This window comes from Hibiscus syriacus, unplaced genomic scaffold (genome assembly GCF_006381635.1).
Source record: "Hibiscus syriacus cultivar Baekdansim isolate YM2019G1 unplaced genomic scaffold, ASM638163v2 tig00111848_pilon, whole genome shotgun sequence".
Classification (NCBI taxonomy): domain Eukaryota; kingdom Viridiplantae; phylum Streptophyta; class Magnoliopsida; order Malvales; family Malvaceae; genus Hibiscus; species Hibiscus syriacus.
In genome coordinates, this window is record NW_024063201.1 from 89,503 (window position 1) to 100,710 (window position 11,208).

At 32.9% G+C, this 11,208-nt stretch overlaps 1 protein-coding gene and 1 pseudogene across 1 annotated transcript; both read left to right on the forward strand.

Moving 5' to 3' along the window:
• Positions 1–3,586: 3,586 nt before the first annotated feature.
• Positions 3,587–5,197, forward strand: LOC120172336 (protein TORNADO 2-like). Its single transcript, XM_039179817.1, has 2 exons — positions 3,587–4,133; positions 4,734–5,197. Exons 1-2 carry the CDS (start codon positions 3,636–3,638, stop codon positions 5,043–5,045), a joined length of 810 nt encoding a protein of 269 aa, XP_039035748.1. The 5' UTR covers positions 3,587–3,635; the 3' UTR covers positions 5,046–5,197.
• A 231-nt stretch (positions 5,198–5,428) lies between these two features.
• Positions 5,429–7,392, forward strand: LOC120172270 (annotated as a pseudogene).
• The last annotated feature ends 3,816 nt before the right edge of the window (positions 7,393–11,208 follow it).

An 11,208-nucleotide genomic window follows, 5' to 3' on the forward strand; every position in this document is an offset into this window, starting at 1 on the left:
TCAGATGAGTAGTTATCAGAAGCAACATGTTGCATGAGTGCGGACTTTTCAAGAGCCTATACCATTGAGTTTTGTTCTCAAGTGGTTTTGTAATATCATACAAAAATTCAGGCATATCTACATCTACACTCTCCAAAGATGATAGATTCTCTTTTCAAAGAAGAAAGATTTATTGGATTTTTACACAATTGAATAAAGACCGAGTTCACCACTTTGAAATCAAATAAAGATAAACTTAACATTCATGCATCATATTTAGACATTTGCAAAATAGGGGCATTTTCATTCATTTTATCCATGTTGAATATTTGACAGGAATTTCAAAGATTTTAGCAAAGATTCGAATCCATCACTCGATGGATCAATATTTCCAGAGTAAGTTCATAATGAGAAAAACTCATCTGAAGAATGAAGAAGAAGTTCATAATGAGAAGAACTTGTTTAACCTTTTGCTCGAATTCATCACTTGATGGATCATCATTGCCAGGTAGAGTTCATAATGAGAAGAACTCATCTAAAGAAGGAAGAAGTTCATAATGAGAAGAACTTGGTCAACCTTTTGCTCGAATTCATCACTTGATAGATCAGCATTAACTTTTCCAGAGAAAGTTCATAATGAGAAGAACTTATCTGAAGAGAAAGAGGAAGTTCATAATGAGAAGAACTTGTTCAACCTTTTGCATGACTCTATCACAGAAGGAGATAGATCAACATCAATATTTCCAGAAGTGTTCATAATGAGAAGAACTCATATGAAGAAGGAGAAGAAGTTTATAATGAGAAGAATTTGTTCAAACCTTGCCTTAATTCATCACATATAAAGTTGAATCAATGACACCTCTTTTGAAGATCAGCATTTCTCGAAGGAGTTCATAATGAGAAGAACTCATCTGAAAAAGAAGAAGAAATTCATAATGAGAAGAATTTGTTAAACTTTTTGCTAGATTATATCACAAAAGAAAATAAATTTTCATCCCCAGTGGAAAAGTTCATAATGAGAAGAACTAATCTCAAAGAAGAAACTTGTTCAAAATTTCTATCATAAACAAGAGAAGTCAACTGAATAAAAATTTATTGTCATTTCGTCTTTACCCTTTGCCCAAAGAGGGGCAGCTGTAGACACTAAATTTTTTATCCCGGTTTTATTATCATTATTAATATTATTATAATTATTTTATATTATTATTATTATTACTAAATAATTTTAATTTTACAGGCCCAATTACAAGAACCCAGACCCAATTTACAAGCCCAACTCAGGAAAACCCAATAGAAACCCTAAATTGATTAAGGTTTATATCATCTCAACCCTAGCTCTAGCCGCCACCTTAAGCTTCCAGAAGCCCCAGCCGTCGCTCGTTGCCAACTGCTCCACGCCGCCGCTGCCACGCCAATGCCCTCGTCGAAGCCTCCAGAAGGCCAGCTGCCTCTCCACATGTTGGGCTCTATGCTGAGTCACCACCATAGCTATGGTGACTCACCTAGGGTCATTATTTGGGACCGGTCCGAAGAAGATACCGGCAGGCCTATAAAGGCCATTGACCGAACCTGCAACAAGGAGAGAGCAAGAATTCGAGAGTACAACAACACGAATAAAAAACAAGCAAACATAACCACACAACAGCAACAGAGACCAAAAACCTAGAGAAAACAGAGTGAGAACGAGGGACTTACCACCGAACAAAGCCCAATCGTCGCCGGAGACGTTGTTTCAACCGAGGTAAAAGCTTCGGTTTTACTAGATCTACGAAAATTTAAGGGGATTTAGGGAAAACAGAGGCCGTATTCGGCCTTAGGAGGTTAAAACCTATGTTCTAGTGTAATTTGGAAGTTCCGACCACCGTAAGTAGTGGCCGGCGGTGGTGGTCGGTGCTGGATCCCGACTGCCGGCCGGTGGTCTCTCTCTCCGTTTTAGAGAGAGGCGAGAGATAAATCTCTCGATTTTAGAGAGATAAAAGAAAAGAGGAAAAATGAGAAGCTGGCCTGAAGGGCCAACTATAATAGGGTATTTATACCCTTTCTTAAACGACGTCGTTTAAGGGAGGGCCTTTGTGTAATTTTGCGCCTGGCTAAACTATTCCCACAGCCACTATAACTTTGAAAACTTGCCATGTGATCCTTATACCATGTTTTTATTTATTATAATTTGGTATTCGAATTTTAATTTATTATAATTTAGTCCTTTACATAAAATATATATATTTTAAGCAAATAACCGATTTATCCCTCATAATTTTATTAATTAATATTTTAATCCTGAAAGCATATTTTAATTTATTTTAAATTTGATATTCGAATTTGATATAAGTTTATTTTTGTCCCTAAGTTAATGAATTGGTAAAATAACATGTCTAGCCACTATATTTTAAATAGCTAAATTAGGGTATTTTAATTTTAATTTTAATATAATTTTATTTTAGTCACTAAATTAAATAAATGTAAAATAACATGTTTAGTCCCTGTAATTTTTAAATAGTTAATTACTAATTAGATATTTAATTTTAATATGTTATAATTTAGTCACTAATTTTAAATATTTTTATTTATTTTTAATTACAAGTTTTACTGCTTTTTATATTTTAAATATATAGTTTTAATTTTATTTATTTTAGTCACCGTTTAGTTATATTTTAATTTTATATGTTTATTTTCGATATATTTAATTATTATTATTATTATTATTATATATATATATATATATATATAATAAATATAAATTTATAAATTTTTTATTTAAAATCCTATTTATAAATTTAATTTTATAAATTACTTTTAAGAAAAATAATTATATTTAATATATATTTATTTTTCAATATTAAGAAAGGATAGTCTTAAAGCAACTGGATGTTCATTTTCTGATATTTTTAAAATAAATAAATATCTTACTTTTATAAATTATATATATTTTTAATTATTTTTAGATAAATGTTTTAATATTTATTTATTTTTTAATATTAAGAAAAGAGCTGTCTTAAAGCACCTAGAAGTCATTTTCTGATATTTCTGAATAAATAAATATCTTATTTATATATATAAATTAATAGATTTTCTTAAAATTATAAATTTGAAATAACAAGATTATAAATTAAATATATCTTTGAATTTTTAAATTTCTAATAATAGAGACAAATTATAATTAATGATTACCAATTTTGGGCGTTATAGGGGTGCTAATCATTCCCTAAACGTAATCGACCACGAATCTCTTCTTTACTAAATTTTTTTGGTTATACGCAGATCGGTTTATCTTTTAAATTATGTTTTAAAAAAAATTATTTTAAAAGATTGTTTTTAGGTATTTGAACTACCTAACCCAAAAAGGTCAATGACGACTCACAAAATATTTTTAAAATCAAAATTATTTATTTGTTCATTTTATTTTTCCGTCAAATAAAAATTTTTCGTGTCGGGCAAAAACCGACACACATTAAAAATAGTCATTAATTGCTTTATTCCGTAGCTTTCACTGATCGAATCCAAGGCAAACAACAAAATAAAAACTTGTGGGGAGCACTATCATGTACCCATTTTTTTAACATACATATCTTGACTAGAGGCAATTCCCATTTATTTTTTAAGTGCCTTTTTCATTGTTAAATCTCAGACTAATTAGTTCTCTAAAAAGAAGAAATAATATGGCATTAAGCAGCAATGTGATCGGTGCAATCAACTTTGTTGCCATGCTGCTCTCGATTCCAATCATAGGTGCTGGAATCTGGCTTGCAAATCAAGCAGACAATTCCTGTGTCAAGATTTTACAATGGCCTGTTGTAGTTTTGGGAGTCTTAATCTTGGTTGTAGCTCTAGCAGGGTTCATTGGAGGGTTTTGGCGCATTCCCTGGCTCCTTTTTGCTCACCTTGTTGGCATGCTCATTCTCATCATATTGCTTGTATGCTTGGTTGTTTTCATCTACATGGTCACCATGAAAGGCTCGGGCCACCTCGAACAGGGTCGGGCTTACTTGGAATATCGTCTTGAAGATTTTTCGGGTTGGCTTCAACGGAGAGTTAAGAGTTCTTACAAATGGGAAAGGATTAAACTCTGTCTCAGCTCAACAGATATGTGTTCACAGCTGAACCAAAGCTATACTATGGCTATAGATTTCTTTAACTCTCATTTAACACCCATAGAGGTAAATCTCACTTCTTTTGCTTATGGTTAAATTGTTCCATAAATATGATTAAATTCATTGCTTCCTTATAACAAATTCTTGCATATATGAATTTAATGAAGTATGTTAAGGCATACATCCTTGTTCATTGCAAGAAAAAAAAGGAGAGCATAGAGCCATGTTGTTTTTAGCAGGGACTAAGCTACATAGTTGCTAAGAGGACCTGTTGTCCCTCCCAAAATTTTGGTAGGACTAAGTTACAATTTTGCTTCCCTCAGTATTTGATCCTAGCTTCTTCCCTACTTATTAGAATTCTAGGAATCTTCTCCAAAAATTGGATTTTATTATCAAAACGATAATCCGAGAGATTAAATAGTAAAATAATAATAAAATTAAACCGATATTATTATTATTATATGTTCAACATAGCAGAAAAAGAAATGAATTAAGAACAAAATAGTTACTCGTTTGTAGTTATGAAATCGAAAGGACACAGTCGTTTTTTTTTTCAACAGATATTTCTTAAGACCGTGTTTTCTAAACATAAAAACAAAGTAGAATTAAGCAGGCATGTGTTAAGGTAACTAGATTCTATATATCTTTATGCTTTGTTCTTTACAGTCTGGATGCTGTAAGCCACCTACTGCATGTGGATACAATTTTGTGAATCCAACAAACTGGATCAGCCCCATCAACAACATAGCAGACCCTGATTGCATACAGTGGAGCAATGACCAAACGCAGCTGTGCTACAATTGTAACTCGTGCAAAGCGGGATTACCTACCAATATAAAGCAGGAATGGAGAAAAGCCGACATAATACTGCTCACAACTCTCATTGCTTTGATATGTGTGTATCTTGTAGGGTGTTGTGCGTTCAGGAATGCCAAAACTGAGGACATTTTTAGAAAGTACAAGCAAGGTTATACTTAAGAACTAGGTTAAGTTTAAGCTGGTAGTGTTAGTGGTGCTATTGGGGTGGGATTGAATGGAGTTTTTCATCTTGTGACTTTGTGTAACTAAGATGATGTGTTACCTATTCACATTTGGTTGAAAAGTTGTATAACCAAGTAGAAATTTCTGTAAAAACAGTGATGAGATGTGGCCTACTCCAATATTTATTGCTTATGAACATTGACTTTAAGTGTGGGGTTCATGAATTGCTACTGTCTGACAATATACAGAAATGGATCGTTGTAAGGGCTTGGCGCGAATCTTTATAATAAACCAACAAAATAATAAGATAGCTTTTCCGGGAAAACGTTAAGCCTGGGAGCAATAGACCTGAAATCCCGGTTTTGGAATTCGGAAACAAAATGGCCGACAGTGGTACTCACCCAAGAAATGTCCCCCATGAAATGGGGTCTCAGGAGGACTTTTAGAAGTTCCCGCTTAAAAAGTGTGGTCCTCATGAGTATTCATTAGTGAAAATTTCATATTACATGCTCGATAAGTATAATAATGTTTGGTTCACCCCCCCCCCTTTTAGTCCAAGTAAACAACAGCAAATCCCCACAACTGAAGCATTTCTGCATTTGCAACTGGATAGAAATTTTACTCTTGGCTTGCAGAATGTGTAACAGAGAAATTGGAGCTTTTTCTTTTCAAACAAGGGATTCCATTTTATTGTGATTGGTGCTCACCTAGCTGGCCCAAAGTTGAAAAATATAACCCCATGGTCGTCAACATTATTTTTGGTTCACTTTTATCCTTACTCAAAGCCATTCCATTTCCTTTTTCTCCATTAGCATTGGATTTATTACTGTACCCCGGAAAACAAAACAATCTCATAAGCATTAATCTGACTTCGATGGCAGCAAACAATATCTTTGTTGGCACTCTCTCTCTATTCCGATCATCGGTGCAGGAATCTGGCTCGCAAACGAACCAGATAACGCCTGCACCAAGATCCTGCAATGGCCTCTAATAATCCTAGGCGCCTTGATCTCGGTCGTGGCACTATTAGTCTTCATAGGAGGGTGCTGGCGCATCAATTCGCTCCTCATCGTTTACCACGTATTAATGTTCATCTTGATAATACTGTTTGCATGTTTGGTTGTGTTCATTTATTTGATTACCAACAAAAGTCCAGGCCACCCTGCACCAGGCCGCACCTACACGGAACACGACCTCGATGATTTCTGCGATTGGCATCGTCGGAAGGTAACGAGTCCGTACAAGTGGGACCGAGTTAGATCATGCCTTAACTGATATGTGTTCTGAGTTAAACCAGAGATATCGTATAGCTCAGGATTTCTTCAATGCTCGGTTAACATCTATACAGGTAACTTTATTGTAAACTTGCAATCCATTGACAAATAAGGGTAAAGTATAAAAATGGTCCTCCAGTTACAGGGTATTATTTTGTTGAAACCCTCAAGATACAAAATGGTCCCCTCACTATAAGATGTTATTTTATTGAGTATTCTGATTATTAAAAGTTATAAAATAGTCACCTGACTATTCATGTGTTTCGAACTCGTCATTTTCTGTTAAAAATTAGTAGTCGTTTGAGCATGACGTTAACATATTAACTAGGATATAATAAAATATAATCCCAAAATAGTTTGAGTTGTAATTTTGTGGATCGACTCACCGTTTACATTATCTCGTCGAGGTTATGCTTGAAATATTATATTGTCAAGTCCGTTCTTAAAAGAAACGCGATGCCATTAAACATAATGAAAATATGATTTCATCGTATCATAGTAGTTTAATATTCAACTCAGACGATTGCCAATTTTTTAATATAAAATGACGAATTTGAAACATATAGATAGTTAGGTGATCAATTTGTAACTTTTAATAGTCGAATGATTCAACAAAACAACACCTTATAATCGGGATTATTTTGTAACTTTTAATAGTTGAGAGACTTAACAAAGTAATGCTCTATAGTTGAGGGAGTATTTATGTAATTTAGCCAAACATCAAAATCAAAGAATAATTTCTCTCTTTTGATGTTTTATAGTATGGATGCTGCACGCCGCCAGCTGAGTGCGGGTATTCATACATAAATCCAACGTATTGGCTGAATCCCAACAACACAGCAGCAAGCATGGATTGCTTGCAGTGGAGCAATGAACAAAGGCAGCTTTGCTTCGACTGTGATTCATGCAAAGCCGGATTACTGGATAATTTGACCAAAGAATTGAGAAAGGTCGACATCGTGTTGTTAATCACACTCGTTGTTTTGTTATATTTAATAGGGTTTTGTTTTGCTCCTAGGAAATACAAAACCGGAGATACATCCCCAAGACGCCACAAACAAGATACATAAACACCTTTGTATATGTAGTTCTGAGATTGTCATGAAAAACTATGCCACCAAACTTGTATGTATGGAATATTATCATTTGATTTAACATTTGTCGGAGAAACAGATAAAAGAGAACTGAATGTTGGAGATGGGGTAGATGATCATTTTCATTATCTTGTATAAAAAGCCAACAATGTGTGTGTGCGTGATTTGTGGATGGCACCGAAAGCTCATTACTTCTTTTTCTATAACCAGTAGGAGGGCAGCAGCAAGGATTATTTTATTAATTTTTTATTTTGAAAATTCTCTTTTGAATCAGTTCGTTTGATTAAAAGATAGTTTGATCTGAGATTAGTTTTGAATATTGAATAGTAAGATGGGAGTTAAATGACCAAATTGGAAAGAAAACATAAATTGGGTATTTGCATGTCAAATTTCCCTTTGTCAAATGTGAGTGGATTTTGATGGATGCTGGTTAGCTATGTGTCATGAATTTTATGATATAGATTCTGGTAAAAGATGAATAAGGACATGTTGATATTATAATTGTTAAATAAATTTCATTAATATTTTGGCCTACCAACCGAATGGATAAGAAAGAAGGAACCGTTTTCTCATCTCCTCCTAAATACTTATTTTGGCCATGGACGGGTGCTTGGTTTTGAAGTGAGAAAGTTCATAAATTCCTTTTTCTTTTCTTTCTTTAAATCCATGTATTATCCAAACATGGATTAGGAAACCCCGTGTGTTATATTTCAACTTTCAAGATAGTGTCATCGATATTTAATTTAAATTTTAATATCAACTCATCAAGTAATCTTAATTAAATTACTTCAGATTATTTAAAATTATTTAAATCAAAAAAATTATGTAATAAAATACACAAATGATTCCTAATTATATGACATTGTTTTTTAAAATTTTCTTACTATTAAAAGTTATAAAATAATCCCTTAATTATAGGACATTATTTTGTTGAGTCTTTTGACTATTAAAAGTTGTAAAATAGTCACTCAACTATTTATATATTTCAAATTCTTTCTTTTTCGTTAAAAAATTGACGATCATCTAAGTTAGACGTTAACCCACTAACTGAGATATGATAACAATTATATTTTAATGATGTCTACTGACACCGCTATTACTTTCAAAGCACTAACTCTACGACATAAGCTTTCAAATACTGATTCAAAAACATAATGTAAACGGAGAGTCGATCCATAAAATATAACTCAAACGATTTTAAGATCATATTTTATTATATTCCAGTCAATCGATTAATCTCTAGCTCAAACAACTGCCAATTTTTCAACGAAAAAGGTCGGACTTGGTACATATAAATAATCGGATGATTATTTTGTAATTTTAGTAGTCGAATGACTCAACAAACATCTTCCTATGATCGAGAACCATTTTATAGCTTTTAATGATCGGAGGATTCATCAAAGTAATGTTATACAATGGGAGATCATTTGTGTACTTTACCCAAAATAATATTATGGGCTGGGTTTTAACTTATCATTATAAACCTAACACCTAGTCCACTCAGTCTAAAGTCTAGACTAACAAAATGGAGATATGCTTACATTTCCACGTTCGCACGTAACTTTAACATCAGGCCCACATATTTTTCACCCCCAACATCTTCTCCGTGGAACCCCATTCCTTTAAATACATTAAATGAATCAATGTTTGAGGGTTCAATTGGGACGAGTTTTATCTTCAGTAGTCCTATCCAGCGATCTAAATAGCGATGTATTATTAAAGTAGTAGATGTTATATAATGATAGTGGTACCGTTCTCAATTATTATTATAAGATCTCGATACTCGCACTAACGGTAATAATATTTATTATATATGTAATAACAATAAACACGATGTAACTATAAATATGACCACAAATGTAATTTATGTCTCTGATCATATCAACCCTTTAACATGGTTCTTAAACAGGAGAAAATGTTGAAAGTGACCGAGTTGTTGGAAGCTGATCCTCTTGCAGATTCTCATAACAAATATGGGATTTGTGCCTGCCAAACCAAGGCAATCACAGGGGGAAAGTTAAATCAATTGCCGAAGCCTGTCGAAATTTCCTCCCCACAACTTACACTTCACGCATAATTAAGTTTGTGGACTGAATGGAACATGTGTTGTTCAATGAAATCAAAACAAGCTAGTTGACTTTACGACTTTTACTATATGACAACCTAATTTAAAGTTAATTTGTGACGAGTTTTAATTTAAACTATTATCATGTCCAATCTAAAAAGTTATACAATTAGTAATAACTTAAATTATAATCAAGAATGTTACATTATGACGAGTTTTAACAAACATTACATGTCCACACTAAAATGTTACACAATTGATAATAATTTCGGTTGCAATAGAGAATGTCTTGATCTAACTTTTTAGGTTACAAATGTAATACTTATGAAATTTATATGATTTGTTATAGAAAACATAATGATTTCGATTTCAACTTAAAATGTTATCTAGATTACTATAAAGAGTTACACTCTTGACAAATTTTTCGATTACAATAAATTTCTGTTATTTTTTAACCTTATATTAACTTACTATATTTTAGAGCCATCCATTTAACTATGTCCCCATTTATACCTGAAGTTTCGGATCAATATGTAAAATCAGAATCGAACCTATCTCATAATCTACGACAAAAGGATGTGCTAGGAAATAGGCCATACATTAATAAACCATAAGCATGGAGATCTTGTGGGATTTTCTTTCTCTTTTGGTAAGATTCCATGCCTGAATGATCGATTTATGTTACAATAATTGTTTATATGGAGCTTTCTTAAGTGCTGCTAAATATCTACACCAGTTGTGATTATAGATGAAGCTAATTTAAAACATAGTTGACTTTCATTTTTCCATGTTCTCTATAATGGGTATCGTAATAGATAAAATTTGATTGACAGAGACGGGACTTTGTCATAAACGTACAACGTTATGGTCAAATTTATATACAATTGAAGAATAATATTGTTTTACATGTAGTAACAACTTTTACAAACCAAATTATCTTACTGATTAAATGAATAATTGTTATTTCTAGAAGTTTCAAATTCGAACACCAACAACTGCAATAGAGGTGATTGAACGTCCGTTACAAATGGTTGAAAAGTACTTAAAACATATACATTTTATAATCACTTTAGGGGTTGTTTATTTTCCTCTTAATAGAACCGTTCAACATTCAGCGCGTTTGTTTCGCACCTCTGAATGATTCAATGCTGACTGATTTAACAAAACAATGCTAAATGATTCAACACAGAAGTACATTCTGAATGATTCAGAGCCATTATCAAACAACATATTACATTCAGAGCTAATTCATACAGAGGCTCTGAATCATTCAACGTTTAATCATTCTGAAATAAACAAACAACCCCTTAGTTTAATAAAAAAACAAATAACAATACATCATATTTAATACATTTTGGTTCATCATGGTAGAACCAAAACAGATTGGTCCTAGAAAACGCCCATTTAGCTAACGAATGAGCTTCTTCGAGGAATAATCTGACAACTGAGTGAACATCTTGTCTCCTGTTCAGACAGTTGATAATTGATCTTGCGTCCCCTTCAATTGTAACTCGAGTCCACTCATTCTCAATGACCAATCGAATCTCATGAGCAAATGTCATTACTTCAGTTAATTTAGGAGAGTGAGCATGTAATTTTAGAAGCAAAACCTCTAATAACCATTCCGTGCATATTGTAAACCACCACCCCAACGATTACCTCTCTGTTATTGTCTGAGTAAGCTCCATCAACATTAATCTTTATGCTGCTGAGGGATGGTAGTTGCC

Coding starts and splice junctions, on each gene's coding strand:
- LOC120172336 (XM_039179817.1), top strand. CDS start 3,636: ATGGCATTAAGCAGCAATGTGATCGGTGCAATCAACTTTGTTGCCATG. Junction 4,134..4,733: donor CTCATTTAACACCCATAGAG/GTAAATCTCACT, acceptor TGTTCTTTACAG/TCTGGATGCTGTAAGCCACC.